The 15,543-nt window shown below is 45.6% G+C and overlaps 1 protein-coding gene across 1 annotated transcript in view; it reads right to left on the bottom strand.

Moving 5' to 3' along the window:
• CRACR2A (calcium release activated channel regulator 2A) overlaps nucleotides 1–15,543 on the bottom strand; it is a 93,921-nt gene that overhangs the window by 35,388 nt on the left and 42,990 nt on the right. The window contains exons 7-10 of the mRNA XM_056855753.1: nucleotides 4,119–4,306; nucleotides 3,333–3,404; nucleotides 2,435–2,480; nucleotides 463–554 (exon numbers count right to left, since the gene is read on the bottom strand). Coding sequence (XP_056711731.1) covers nucleotides 463–554; nucleotides 2,435–2,480; nucleotides 3,333–3,404; nucleotides 4,119–4,306 — 398 coding nt within the window. The remainder of the gene's footprint in view (nucleotides 1–462; nucleotides 555–2,434; nucleotides 2,481–3,332; nucleotides 3,405–4,118; nucleotides 4,307–15,543) is intronic.

Below are 15,543 nucleotides of genomic sequence, written 5' to 3' on the forward strand. Positions count from 1 at the left end.
CCCCCCGGCATCCATGCCATCCTGGGTGGCATAAGTGGCACAGGCACAAAGGGCCCAGATGCCAGCGCAGCCCCTTCCCAGTCTCCTAAGGACTTTCGTCCTTTCGGCTCATGAATGGGCTGTAAGGATGCTGCTTTCCCTTATCTCATGGAAGCCCTCCAGCTTCAAAAGAAGTTTTGTTTGCTGCACCTCAGTTGAGTCACAGCTGAAGACAACACCACAAATAACAAGTTCAGAAAAGAAATAGTTCAACAAATGGGCAAGCTAATCAAGATGTATTGTTTATATTATAACAAGTGGGATGAAATTTTATTTATATACTGCTTGTCTCACTGAATTATGAATCAGTATATTCTTTATATGCCATATGTCTCACTGAATCAATGTTATCTGTGTTTTGTATGTGCGTGTGTATATAAACATTTCTACATTTAAAATTAAAAATAAAATAAAAAGACGTACCTCTTGAGTGAAACTTTGGCCTCCACATATTTGCCAATGACTGACCCTGACCTTTGTATCCTGCTGGCAGTCGGAACGCTCTTCCTACATTTCTAGAGAAATAGTTTATTGAAATGTATGAATGAGGGAGCCATCCTAAGCAGCCATACTCAGAAGTAAGTCCCATTTTATTCCGTGGAGACTATTCTTAGGATTGCAGCCTTGAGGCAATAAAATATTTATTTACTGCTAACAATGATCTCCGCCCTGACCTGGATGGCCCCCAGGCTAGCCTGATCTTGTCAGATCTCAAAAACTAAGCAGGGTTAGAATTTGGATGGGCAACCTCCAAGGAATACCAGGGTAGTGACGCGGGGGCAGGCAATGGCAAACCACCTCTGTCCGTCTCTTGCCTTGAAAGCCCGAGGAGGGGGGGGTCACCCAAAGTCAGCTGCAACTTGATGGCTCTTTCTACCACCAACCATTAGCTCCAAAGTAGTTTAGAGAATAAAACATAATTTAATGCATGATAAATAAAACTGAACAGCTCATGGGAGCAGAATCATTTGGCGAGTTGGTTAAGGTGGCCTTAATATGCACCGCAAGGGTACAACGGTAGGAATAACAGCAACAGAGCTGGGGAAAGGATATACTGTGGAGCAGAGGGAGCAGCACAGAAGAAGACGATGGCATCGTGCCATCATAATAACCCTCATAAAATCTAGCTGACTACTTCCATCCATCTGAAATTTTGATCAGAGAATCTCCTTGGCAAGTGGTGTGATCTGGCACATTTCAGAGGGATTCATTGGGAAAAAACAACTGCATTTTTTTTTGTTACCCTTACTTGCCTGTATATAATTTTGAATATCTCCCCTTTCTGATTTCAATTGCCGCAAAATATTTTCATGGGTATTATTTACTTCATTTATACCAAAAACAGCTTACACTATTCTCCTCCATTTTTTCACCACAACAGCCCTGTGAGGTAGGTTAATTTGAGAGTATGTGACTGGCTCTGGGTCACCCAGTAAGCTTCCATGGCAGAGCGGTCTCCCAGGTCCTAGTCTGAGACTCTATCCACTACACAAATGGAACACGCCCTTCCGGTTTCTGGAAAAATCCTTTGTGATTTAAAGTTGTGAGGCTTTCAGATCCCTATGTTAATACTGTACTGAATTAAAGACGTGGCAAAGTAAACCTCCCCGTGCAACGTGGGACCAAAAGAAAAATGGCTGCCAAAGGCAGTGACCTGGTAATGCACAGCCAGTGATTCTTTTAAAAAGAACAAAAGACGACATGTGTATGATGCATTCCTAAATACGAGCGCTGCTGTGCTTTTGGGAAGCTGCTCTTTATTTCAATGGATCAGGGCAACTTCATGTAGATTATGCATACTACCTGTCTTCCCTTTCTCTGAAATGCCTGTCTTTGCCATTTCTGGGGTCTCCAAGCCAGAATGGGGCATGCTGGTGTGTTATCGTTGTTGTTTTGTTTTGGGTTTTGCATTTCCCGGGAAAGGAAAAGGGCGGGGTGTAAATAAAATAAATAAATACTCGAGCAGTAAAGAGACTGAATTGAGGGAGGCAAAGGGTGATTGTGTTATATAAATGCTTATATTAGTGCAAAATTGTGCAGGCAGGGGAGGAAGGAAAACAGCCTCGACGAGGCAAGTGGCAGGATTGTGGCTACGTGCACAATAAAGTTAAACCATATATAACATTGTTTCACATAACGCTTCAGTTCCTCAGCCGTTACTCAGAGCTACTGTGGACAACCAGAAGAGTAGAGGTCAGAATCTTCAAAAACAGACGGGATGTGGACAGTGTTGTTTTGGGATGGGGGCGGGCGGCACACACACGCAGAGTACCTAAACTGCAGTCCCAACACAGTTCCCAGACTAGTGAATTGAGGTAAGAGATGGAATGTCGTGGTATATGCTGAAGGTACCCATGATCAGAAAAAAAAAACTAGACAAGTGAAATTTGTTTACCTGTAAACACATGTCACGTTCATCTTTTAGATATTTGTTCCTTTCTCTATAGGGAGAAACCAAGATATCAGTTACTGTTGGAAGTGAAGGACTTTGGAAGTGAAGGACTTAACCTCAGACTCCAGAGGAGGACAAGACTAGTGAGTCAGAGAGATAGAGGGGACAAGACACTGGGGCATCCTTTCTCTACTGCTCTGACCTATCCCTTTGATGTGTAGATTGCTACTCTTAGGAAACTTCCTTCCTTCCTGCTTCTTCACCTCCTCACACACACTAGCACTTGTTCTCCATCTTGCCACCATGAGGGAAGGACACATGTCCTGGATCTCCCTCCACCCTAGTTAGTTAGAATAGATAGGCAACTATACTTTATCCTATCCAGAAATGGATTTCCTATAATAAATGAAGTATATTAGTTAAATAGACAAAAGGCTCCTAGCAATTTTGTTCCTGGCACACACAGAGGTTTGGATGGGCTTCTCTGCGCACAACAGCCTTTGTGCACTCTGCTAATTTAACAGGGATTTGGGCATAACAAAACCCTCACAATCCAACAGTTACATTCCTCCTTTGCCAAGGACAGGACCTTTGCCAAGGACAGTGACCAGGCGCTATAATTTTGTGCCTGACCAGGTCACTTAAAAACAATTAGGGGGTTTGTTCTTTTGACTAAACCTGGCAGACGAGCTGTCATTTCCCATCCCCCTCCTGTGTGGTACAATTCAGGAAGTTCAATTGTTAAACTGATATATAAGTCAGCCCCCCCCCCCAAAGCCATCTGCTTTCTTAAACAATTCTGCTGCCTCCCTCTTTCGGCCACAGACCTGGAACTCCTCCTCAAGAATCACTTCTCTCTCCTTTTCACAAATCCTTCCACAGAACTGACCAACGTTCTTACCTTAAGAAATCCAGCTGCTTCAGAAGACCTGATTTCTCCCTCTGCAAAGCTTCTGTCACTCTGTAGACCTCTCTAGGGGGACAAATATCAGACACACTATCAAACTCCATTTCTAGTATTACTTAGAGATAATGCTACTGAGATCTGTGCTCTCTGCATCACTTTGCGTGATCTGGACACTATACTTCTGTTGATGCAGTCCAAGATCACATTGGCCTTTTTAGCTATCGCATCACACTGCTGACTCATGTTCAGTGTTTGGTCTACTAAGACCCCAAGATCCTTTTTGCACACACTGCTGCTCAGAGAAGTCTCCCTCATCCTACAATTATGCATATAATTAATCATTCAATCTAGCAAAGCCACAAAGTTATCACTCCTTAACTTTTCTACAACGGACTTGCACCACCGACGCATGATTCTTAATATGCTGTATCATACTGTAACCTTTTACTGGGTTAATCGTCAGCAAGAGGTTGGAATCCCTGACCTCTCTCATCATTCATTATGTGTAACAAGCTGATCCCATTCCCGTCCGTTAGGCAGAGAATCATACCTGGAAAAAGCACAATGGGATTCCAGCCGAGCCTTTCTCTGCCCCAGCTCCTCCTCGCTTTCCCCCTCCCTTTCTGTAGTTTTCCTTAGGCAAATGTGAACTATGATTTCCTCTTCATGGCATCTGAAGAAGTGAGCTCTGACCTCATGAAAGCTCATGTTGGAATAAATGTTGTTAGTCTTCAAGGTGCCGGTGGGCTCTGTTTTTATGTAGGAGCAACTGTTACTCACATTTCCTTTTCTTCCTGCAGTATTTTGGCCTCATCCTGCAGCATCTGCAACTGTTGCTGGGCAATAACTAACTCCTGGGATGTTCTCTCCACATCTTTGTGAAGTTCTTGGTTGGTGAGCTTCAGCCTGGTATTCTCCACTTTGGTCTCATGCTTGTCACTGTGCAGCTCTTTACACTGTCTCTCCAACTGGGAGGGAGAAGAAACACAGGCTGTAAAAGTACACTGTGCTGCCTTGTTAGATAGAAATACAAACATTCAAGGTGCCCCAGTGGTAGCTCAGGAGATGCTTCCCGGGACAAGGAGGGCTTTCTCCGTCCCTCCTCCAGGACGAGAGGTGTTTGATGTCCTGAGAGCCAGGCAGAGGGGAACCAGGTGCTGTAGTAGAAATGCTCCGAACTTCACAGACAGCAGGTTTGAAAACTGGGCACTTGTGAGCAGGGCAATCTCTCATCCTCACCCAAGTCAAGCACAACCCCCCCCCCCATATTGATACTGAAGATCTTTTGCAATCTAAAATGAGACATAGGGCTGAGCGATTTTGCATCTATGCAGCTGGTGGCATTCATCATCACACAAGAAGCCGGCCAAGAGCCACTGCTTGACAACATATGTAATGTGTAGCTAGTAAGCAGTTTGGACATAGATTAGACTGATCTAAAGTGACAGCTAGTGTCATGTGACTAAGCCAGCCAGAACCGGTTTAGGTGACGTGAGCAGCCTGAGAAGGGAATTTCCAGAATGACTCACCATGACTCAGCAATTGTATATGATTGGTCAATTGTATGGATGTAAATGTATATAAGTCCATGATATGTGTACAGAAGTATGGTGGAGAGAAAATAGATGTTTGGCAGAGCAGTTTGTTGGAGAGAACTGTATCCTGACTGTGTAAATATTGTAAATAAATTGTATAAAGCTGTCCTGGTGTGGACTGAATTGTTGCCAGGTAACCCTGCATTCCAGCTCAGCTGCGCGCGTCACTGCTGTGGCGAGCTCAAAACTTACTGGGAACTGTATTTTCTCAACCTTCTATTCAGTTTGGGAGGCCACAAATCTAAACTTCGTAGCAAGTCTTGCACGAAGTCATGCTGTGGAAGACTGGGAAGAGTAATTTACAGGAAAGGCAGGAAGGGAAGTGAAAGTTACTGGCTTGGGAAGGAGGGCAACTGCTGGGAGAGGGAACAGACAAGAAAGCAGTAGGTCCTTGTAGGCACGTGCACACACGAGCACTCGTACACACTTTTTAAAAGTTCAACAGGAGGGCCTGCAAGAATGCAAGTGGTTCTGGTTGAAGCCTGGCGGTCTTCACACATCTACTTACTTAGGGTTGCCAACTACCAGGTAGTAGAAGGAGATCTCCTGCTAATTCAACTGATCTCCAGCCGATAGAGATCAGATCACCTGGAGAAAAATGACCACTTTGGCAATTGGTCTCTATGGCATTGAAGCCCCTCCCCTCCCCAAACCCCACCCTCTGCAGGATCCACCCCAAAAATCTCCCGCTGGTGGCGAAGAGGGACCTGGCAACCCTAGACTTACTCCTGCAAGCAAGACCCCAGTATGGGGGCCCCCTTATCCAGCAGCTCATTACACACATAGGAACACCCACTATGTCAGTAATCAGCCGACTGGGTGGGTGCCGGGTGGGTGCTAATGAAACATGCAGACAGGCTGGTGTGCACATGAAAAGTGCAGTGCCATTCATTTTTATGCGGTCTTTCTACCTAATGTTGGTTCCACAAGGGGGGGGGGGGAGACACACAATAAAAAATGCTAAAACAGTTTAAAAATCTACCGTGGGGCACTTTGATGGCTCAGGGCCCTCCAGAGGGGATAAGGACGTCTTGGAAGACGAGCCCAGTGGTGGTGGGGGCACAGGGGCACAGAGGGCAGCAGTCAGGGCAACCAGCCGGCCGAGTTTGTCTAGGAGTGTTGATGGTTGGGTGAGGGGCAGGTGGCAGCACATGGTGGCAGCACATGGGGAGGGGCATTTAGTTGGAATAAGTAGGTACTTAGGGATCCATACACCTGAGGATCCAAAATTGTTCTGTAAATACAACTGGGCCCCAATTCTCAGCAAAATTAAAGATGAATGCTTGCATCTGGCTTCTTTGCAGTTAGCTCTGTTTGACAGAATTAATGTATTAAAATGCTTGTCCTTCTGAAGTTAGATTATTATTTTTTTTAAATTTTCTGCTTATATCCCAGATGCTGAATTTAAAAAAATGTCAGAAATGTATTTTGGAATTTGTCTGGGGAAAAAGAAGCCAGGGATTGACTGAAAGCAAGCACAGCAGAAATGGAAATGTGAGATGCTGAAAACGCAGTCGCAATCCATTCCTAGAAGGAAGGAAAACAGAAGTCATTATAAGCAACCAGACTGGCTTTATAGGGGGCATTTGAATGATCTGCGGTTGAATAGGGTTAAATATGGGGAGTGGAAGAAGGGATATGTTGATAGGGACAAGTATATAAGGCTAGCTAAGATCTGCCGTGAGATACTCAGTAGGGCTAAGTGTTGGGTCTTAGATAACGAGATTCGTTACATGTCAGACAGTCAAGAGAAACCGCTGCCCAGTTACCTTTTTAGTTACCAAGCTGAAAGGATGGAAGAGCACATTCTCCCTGTGAGAATGGCTGCTCGTGAGTAAGCGTAGTAACTGCTAGAGAAGTCTAGCAAGCCTAGAGAACGTAGCTATGTAGGAAGTTTATTGTTTAACCCATGTACCTTACCCTTGAGATTAGTTAGTAAAGAATTGATTTGATTAAGAAAACGACTCTGTGGTGTTTTTGTGTGTGACTAACATTTACTTTCAATAAGCCAAAATCCAAGATCCATCAATCTGAATGGTAGCAGATTAATTAAGGGAGTTACAGAATCTAACAAGTGGTAGCAGAGACGGTTGAGGTTACTGGCTATTGAAATAAAGTCACACAGCATAATTTTTGATTTTTGAATTGTGTCCCATCGGGGAACTGAGGAATACAAAGGACCTTACAGATGCCTGAGGGAATTTTCTGTGAAGAAGCTGAGCAGCCAGTCTGTGAGGACGACAGGAAAACTCAACCCTCGCACGCTGCAAGAATGGGAGAGGACACGAACCAGGCAACCCTGCCAGTCACATCGAGCACAAACGCAGGAGCCGTGAGTGTAAATGCGAAAGGGATCCAATCAGTAATTATCCCTCACATAAGTCAATCATCCTTTCCGATATGGAAAAGATCTGTCGAGTTAGCATTCAAAGCGCTGGGAATTAAACATGTATTAAATGAAGATGCCCCAGAACGGACTGACACTGAAAAGTTTAATGCTTTTGATAAGGCTGATGCACAAGGGATGTGCCTTTTGGTGGGAGCAATATCACCAACAGAATCATCCATAATTTTAAATAGTAATTCAGCGAAAGATATGATGAATGCACTCAATGAAAAGTTTGGTGTTTTGTCAAAAAATCAGAAAATGAGCCTCAAGGCGGATCTATTCTCATGTAAAATGCCTGAAAATGTAACTCTCTTACAACATTTAAAGCATATGCAAGATTTGGAATCAGAGGTGAAATTTGCAGGAGGGGAAGTGAGCTCAGAAGATTTTTTAACAATATTCATTGGGAGTCTGCACCCCCGCTTTAATGCAGAAAAGCGGAACCTCCTAGGCAGAGAGGATTTAACCCTTAATAAGCTAATCACAGTCTTGAAAGAATCTGAGACAGACAGAGCTCGCGAAAATGAACTGTCTAATAGGGCTGTCGATTCAGTTCAGCCCGAACTGAAAAACAGCCGAATTTCCCGATTCGGCGTTTTTTAGTTCGGGACGAACCGAACTCAAAAATGGAGGGAAACCGGGGGAGCAGAATTCAGCAAGTTCGGGAGTTCACGAATAAATCTGGCAAAATCGGGGCGTCAGTAAGCAGCATAACCGTCAGTAAGCAGCATTCTCCTCCCCCGGCCAATCGGTGGCCAAGCTGGGTTTTCTTCTGGCCAGTCAGGATTGAGTACTGGAGGAATCAGCTGCTGCACGGCCAGGCCAGGGAGAGAGAGAGAGTGAGAGAAATCCTCATGGGGGGGTTACTTGTGCACGTTCGCTCCTTTCCGTGGCTGCAGGGGGCGCATTTTTGGGGATAGAGACCCCAAACTTTCAGCGGAGCTTTAGACGAGCCTTCTTAAGAGACCACCCCAAGTTTTGTAATCATTGGGTCAGGGGGTCCCGAGATATGGGCTCCACCCCTTTTCCCTATTGGGATGAATGGATCACCCGATCCTGTATGCATCTCCAAAACCTTCCGTGCTTAAATGGAATCATATTGGATTACCCAGTCCTCCTCCCAGCCCCTCCTGATGGAACAGAAGACAGCCACAGTAAGACCCCTTTGGGGGCTTTAATCTATAATTTTTCTCCTCTGTGTGTGTGTGTGGGGGGGAAGCAGAGTCTGTGTGTGGGGGGGGAGGGAGCAGTTTCTGTGGGGGGGGGAGCCAAAGGGGGCTTTCGCCCATTCTGCCTGGGGTGTGCATGCCCCCTCGAGTCTCTCTCTCCCTGGTTTGAGGGGGGGCTTCAGTTGTGTGTCCTCAGGTTTTCCCTCATTCATAAGATCGGTTAGGTCTATTCTGATGCTTGCTCAAAACTGGTTTTCAAATGGTTACTTAAAGAATGCATTTGCCTGGTCCCGGGTCTGATGCAAAAGGGGAAATTCCACCCCCTCCTGCTCATTATGCATAGCTAGCTGCCTCTGTCTCTTTCCATGGTTTGCAAACTCCCAGGTGTCAGGTGTTGCTTTGCATGGTTGCAAAGGTGTTGCTTTGCAGTTGTGGGTGTTGCTTTGCAGTGTTGCTTTGCAGTTGTGTTGCTTTGCAAACTTCTTCGCACATGCCCTGCCCTTGCTCTCATCAGCTGTTTGTCAGGGCTGGGAGCTTTGTGCGTGGGCGGCAAGCTCTGCTCAGAGATACACATTAAGGGTGGGGGGACCCCTTTCGGGGACCATATCTCAGCCCCCCCTGACCCAATCTTTACAAAACTTGGGGGTCTTGCAAGAAGGGTCCTTTGAAGCTCTGCTGAAAGTTTGGGACCTCTACCCCCAAAAATGCCCCCCCTGGAGCCGCGGAAAGGCGCAGTTGTGTTTTTAATGGCTTTATTCAGCCGAATTTTTTTCCCAAACTTTGAATTCGTGCCGAATTGCACGGACCCGAAGCAGGGGAGTTCGGACTTCGGCATATCCTGAATCCAGATGGGCTGAATTCAGCCGAATCCGAACTATACCGAATTTTTTTTCCAACAGCCCTACTGTCTAATGGAATACAGGTATTGCATGTGCATGAGAAAAAGTTTAAATGTTTCACCTGTGGAAGAATTGGCCATAAATCGTATGAATGCAGGCAGAGGGAATCAAAAGGGGGAACTCCCCCCCCCTCGGGGGGAAAAGCCCGCGAATTTTAGACAAAGACCAGAGAGGGAGCAGCAGAGACCAGATTCAGCCACAAGAGGGAGCCAAAGCTATAGCAAACCCAAGAGACCAGATCAGATCATTACGCTTTTGCTAAAAAGTCAATCAACTCATATTTTACCAATTAGAGATGACCCAAAGCGTGTACAAAAATTGCTTTTGGATAGCGGAGCAAGTAATCATACATGCGGAATTATGGAAGCGTTTGATTATTTGGAACCTTGCGCTGAAACGTTCATAATGGCCAATGGTGAGAGACAAATGTGCACCCAGAAAGGACAAATTTCAGTTTCTATCCAGTCTCTCTGTGGAAATGTAATGGGCTTAAAACTACAGAATGTACTTTATATGCCAAACTCCAAAGATTGTTTGCTGTCTGTGAAAAAGCTAGCAAATGCTAAGTTCCAAGTGACAATAAATGAGAACGGTTGCTATTTGTATGATTCTCAAGCAAGGGAATATGAAGTTTTGTCAGAAGGTTCTCATTTTTACTTGGAGAATGTTGCAGATCAGATTGTGGATTATACTGAGGACAGTGTTAATTCTGATGAACTGTATCAGTATGAGAAAGACAATGGACTTTGTGCAAAAGAAGATGCTGTTGTTAATGAGAAGGAATGCTTTGTTGGCTGCAATACGGAGATCAAAAGTTTAAATACTAAGAATTGTAAGCATGAGGATTGTGTGTATTTCTGGCATTTGAAATTGAAACACAGAAATATGGAGTCTGTGAGGCAGCAACTACATGAATTTAGCTTGCCAGTGAAGGACTGTATGAAAAGATTTGAACAATGTGATATATGTGTTGAAGCTTCAGAGCATGCGCAGAGTGATTCGGCAGAACCTCTAGCGCCATCTACTGATGAAGGAAATGTTAGCATCTCAGGGGAAAGGAAATTTCCATTGTGAACGAGATGAATGCAACTGAGTCTGAGAGAATGAGTGATGGAAAGGTTGGAAGAGGTGAGACCGAGCTGGTCAAATCCTCAGGGTGGGAGCTTATGCCGCCTGACGTAATAAAATGTCTAAAGGATACAGCGTCAGATGAGGGCAGTCCTGATGAAGCTGATGGAAATGTAGATGTCTCACCTTCCTTAAACCATTCTGAAGTGAAAAGTAACTTCTCAAGCCGGGAGAACAAAGAGCAAAAGTTTCTCGTTGGGGAGAAGGAATCACTGCAACAACATACAGCGATAAACATACTTTTAAACATTGCCACTTCAATGAAAATGCCAGTGATTATGTTTACTGTTACAGATAGTCATAAGCTTACTTCGCAACTACAGAGGCAAGGCTTCAAAAGAGGAAATAAAGAGAAATGTCTATTCAGCAGAAAGGAAAATGGACTATTGCAATACATTTTAATGATAATGGATAATGTTTTAATTTGCTGTGATACTGAGTCAAATGCAAAAAAAAATGCTGAACAACTGGAGAAATCAGCAGGATCCAAACTCTTTGAAGAAAGACACTGTTTTGATATGGAAACAGAAAGAGTCAAAATATTGGAATTTCTCAAGCAAAGAAAAGTGCAAGAACGCAAATCAAACAAGACAAGGAAGAAATCTTCAACTCAAGATTAACTCATTGAAAGACAAGAAACAAAGAGGACTTATTGATATGATATGTTAATAAATGTGATGAATTGTGTTTGCATGTCTGAATGTAACTGAACCTCGAAAAGGGGCTTGTTGGGTCTTAGATAGCGAGATTCGTTACTTGTCAGACAGTCAAGGGTTAATTAGCCAAATGGTCAGGAAGAGCAGATCACCATTGCATTCATGTCATATGGTCACGTAGGCAAAGTAATCTACATTTTACTGCCCTGATATATCCTTTGTTTGAAAGAGAAACCGCTGCCCAGTTACCTTTTTAGTTACCAAGCTGAAAGGACGGAAGAGCACATTCTCCCTGTGAGAATGGCTACTCGTAAGAGTAGTAACTGCTAGAGGAGTCTAGCAAGCCTAGGGAACGTAGCTATGTAGGAAGTTTATTGTTTAACCCATGTACCTTACCCTTGAGATTAGTTAGTAAAGAATTGATTTGATCAAGAAAACGACTCTGTGGTGTTTTTGTGTGTGACTAACCTTTACTTTCAATAAGCCAAAATCCAAGATCCATCAATCTGAATGGTAGCAGATTAATTGAGTTACAGAATCTAACACTAAGGCCCCAAATTAACTTTGGTTGGTGAGGGAGGTAACAGTGGAAAGGGGCTGCTGGTTTTTTAGTCATGTTAGGAGTAAAGAGGAAGAATAAGGGGAGGGGATGAGCATGTTTTAATAAGTGATGATGAAATGGCTGAGCTTTTAAATTCTTACTTTGTTTCAGGTTTTTCCTGTAGAGGAACTAGAATACAACACGGAGAGGAAGATGGGGATGATCACATAGTGTCAGATAGGGCTTCTGACAGCTCCGTCCTCAAACAAGATGGTATCCCCACAAACAAAATGGAGTTCTCCGTGCACTCCCCCCACCCCGTTTTGCACACGAGCTCCGGCCAGAGATTTACAATTGTATTGGGACCCGCCCGTGTAAATCTTCGATCTGATATCGGGTCCCGCGCACAAAGCCGAGAGCTCGGCCATCTCCTCCACTGATTGTTCATGATTGTTTCTGTTTCAGTTTTACTTAAGTCATTACCGGCAGGAAACGACTACATTGTCTCTTTGTTCCTGTAACCCTATTGTATCAGCCCTATAAATGTATCCACACTCCCCCTGTCATGTATTCTAACCTTGCGGGTCTCTTACTGAAATCACTGACTTCTGAAATAAATCTTTGAATTGCTGCTCTGCCTGGATTGAAGGTCTATTGCCTGAAACGCTGTGTATTTGCTGAAACCTGACACATAGAGGGATTTCATTCTAGAGTAAATTGGGATATAGTCTGGGAAAACAGAGTTGTACTTACCTGTATGTGTTGTTCATCAAGTGGTAGTCTGTGCAGTCCCATGCTGGGAGTGCGCATGCGCAGGCCGCCACAGGAAAGATGTCCAGAGCTTTTTAGCAGACGAGGAGCGCCCCTCTTCCCTCTGGCAGCTAACTGCCAAAATGGTCTCCTGGCCAGGAGGAGTGGGCGCCACTCCCTCAGTTCTCTCCGTGCCGCCGCTGGAGACCCCAAGAAACTAAAGTTCCAGAGAGTTCACAGCAGGGCAGGAGGGAGGGACGTGTGCCTACACAGAACGTGTGCCTACTCGATGCACAACAGTTACACATAAGTCCAAATCTGTTTTCATCTTTGTGGCTTCTGTGCAGTCCCACATTGGGAGATTAGCAAGCTCATTGAGTTATGGAGGTGGGTGTGAAGCTCTCAGTGGAAGAGACCATAGATGACCGCCTTCCCACTATGTTATCGTTAAATCTCAGCAGCACTTTCCTTAGGAATAAGTCATGTCAGACCAAGTTGATCCCTTTTTTCGACAGTCACTAGTTTGGTGGATCAAGGAAATACTGCGGATGTGGTCTATTTGGATTTTAGTAAAGTTTTTGACATGGGGCCCCACGATGCTCTTGTTGAGAAGGTGGTGAGATAAGGAATGGACTACTGTGAGGCGGATTAAGCCCTGGTGGACAGATTGTGCCCAAAGGGTGACAGTTCGATGACTCCCATCAACCTGGAGGAAGGTGATGAGTGGGGGGGGGTCCCTTAGGCTTCTGTTTGGGGCCCTGTCCTGTTTAACATCTTTATAAAAGACTTTTTTCAAGGAAAGAGATGTTGGAGATGGTTTGCCTTCATGGGGAGGAGTGGGGAATTGAACTTGTTTCTCCAGATTAGAGTCCACCGCTCTTTAACCACTACACCAAGCCGGCTCTCCTTTAAGGGCTACTAACTGTGAGGAACTGTACTGCTCCTTTGCTCTGTGTGTCTGGTTTGCCCGTACAAGCGGCAAGGCAGAACTTTGGTTCAGGTTGCTGTGTTTTAAATTTCCAGTGGGCCTCAAACTGGAATGTTGTGCTGATTCTCATACCCTCCTGTCTCCCAGTCCCTTCTCCCTCCTTTCTGCTTTCCGTGACCTTGGCTGTGTAGATTGTTAACGAGCTTCCTGAGACCTTTGATGTTACTGTGCAAGGCTTGGCCTGTTACGGTTATCTGTCTGTGAGTTCTCAAAACATGTAACTGACATCTGCAGTAGAGAAATGCTTATAGTCTAGCTTTTGTGAATGTACTGGCACTTGCAACTTTGGTCTTGTAAGAGATCCTATCTTTCTGAAGCCTTCCAATAAACTTACCTGCTTCTGAGTTGACCGTCTGAGCAAGTGATTTTGTGGAAGTTGCACAGGGAGGTGGGAAACCCTCACACTAACCTCATCACCTGCCTACCTGATATTTGGGGATGGGTTTCTTGACTGAGTAGCCACCTCCTCTAGGGCCACCACCCTAGAGGGCCATTGCTGACTGGAAGCAAGAGGAGCCAAAAGCCCCAGCAACGCTGCCTGGCCCTCAGGTGCTGCTCAGCCCGGACCCCTCACCAGCCGCGGGGGCTGGGGTCCGCTCTCAGAGTGCTTCCTCCTGCCCTGCTTGGAGGGACAATGCAGTAGGGAGCTAATGCCCACTGTCAGCCCCACAGAGTGGAGGGCCCCCACAAGGCCATCTTGGAGCAGAGGCCACCCATGGTGGTTTACTCCAGGGCCATTTTCACCTCTCAGCCCACACCTGATAACGTCAAGTGAGACGACACCACCATCGCCTCTGGTCCTGCAGTGCTCCCTCTCCTCTTCCCACTGACTGAACACCCCCCCCCCACACACACACACCTCTCCTTAGAAATGCTGTTAAGTTTTCATAACTGCGTGGGCGGGTACAGGCCAAATGTCATTCAAAAATACCAAAAACCTGAATACTTTTGTTTTGCCTTGATATTATGTTCTCCAGTCAAGCCAGCATCCTGTTAATCCTGGAACTCTCTAGAGATAATTTCTGTCCCAGTATCTTCAGTTCCTGCCACTAAAAGCCCATCAGCTGACCTTCTTTTCAGAGCATGTACGGAGGGATGGGATTTCCCCCCCTGGCAGGGCTCCTCTGCCTCTTGCAGCAGGGGCACTCAACAGTGCAACACACCCAGGAGATGAAAAAGTTTTGTGTGGAAGTTGTGCCCGACATACAGCTAAACTGGTTTGCTAAACTGTAGGCCAAGGTGGAACGACATGCAGCAGTGGTGGCTCCCACCCAGTCCTCCATTCCATCCCTTATTTGTAGTAATGAACAGGATTTCAGGTTTACAGAGGATGGGATGAGGGTGCAGATGAAAGGAGCAGGGGAAACCAGGGAGGAGAAGTCACAGCCACGCCACCTGGGGAATTAAAGACCTCGCTTCCGCCCCAGACTGCAACTCGGCAACCCAAGCTGTTAAAGGCATCTGATCCTGACAAAGGGAGCTTTGACTCTCCAAAGCTGACACCTGGGAAATCTTGTTGGTCTCTAAGATGCCACTGGACTTGAACCAAAGCCCAACGCAGCGCACTGAGAACTGTGCGCAGGTGGCCCATCAGGCACTTGACAAACCACCTCTTTTTGCAGCTTGTTTGGAATGCTAAAATAGGGGAGCTATCAAGACCCTGGCAAGCCTTCATGCAGGACTGGTGGACTAAATTCTGCTTGGCGGGCTACGTCACATAGACCTGATGTCTTTGAGGGAAGGGATAGCAACATTATTTGCTAAATCCCCTCCAGATAATGCAGGATCAAAGAGATCCATGCTGGATCCGGCATTCAACTTTTTCACTCAGTGCTGTTCAATTGCCTCTCTTAATTCGGCCTCTGTCCCACACAGCTTTTGACCTCGTGGGTCCCACAATCCCCAGCATGGCCTTTTTGATAGCCACCCCCCTTTTCACTATCAGAAGAGCTGGCTGGATCCACCTGAGAATACCCTGCTGTAAGTTCTCGATGACTCCGGACTTGAGGGCTTCCTCCTGGCTGAGTCAAGAACTTACAGGCCTCCTTACCAAAAATACCACATGGCATTAGCCCCACATACACCTGAAC

The sequence above is a fragment of the Euleptes europaea genome, chromosome 9, assembly GCF_029931775.1.
Source record: "Euleptes europaea isolate rEulEur1 chromosome 9, rEulEur1.hap1, whole genome shotgun sequence".
In the NCBI taxonomy this organism is placed as follows: Eukaryota; Metazoa; Chordata; class Lepidosauria; order Squamata; family Sphaerodactylidae; genus Euleptes; species Euleptes europaea.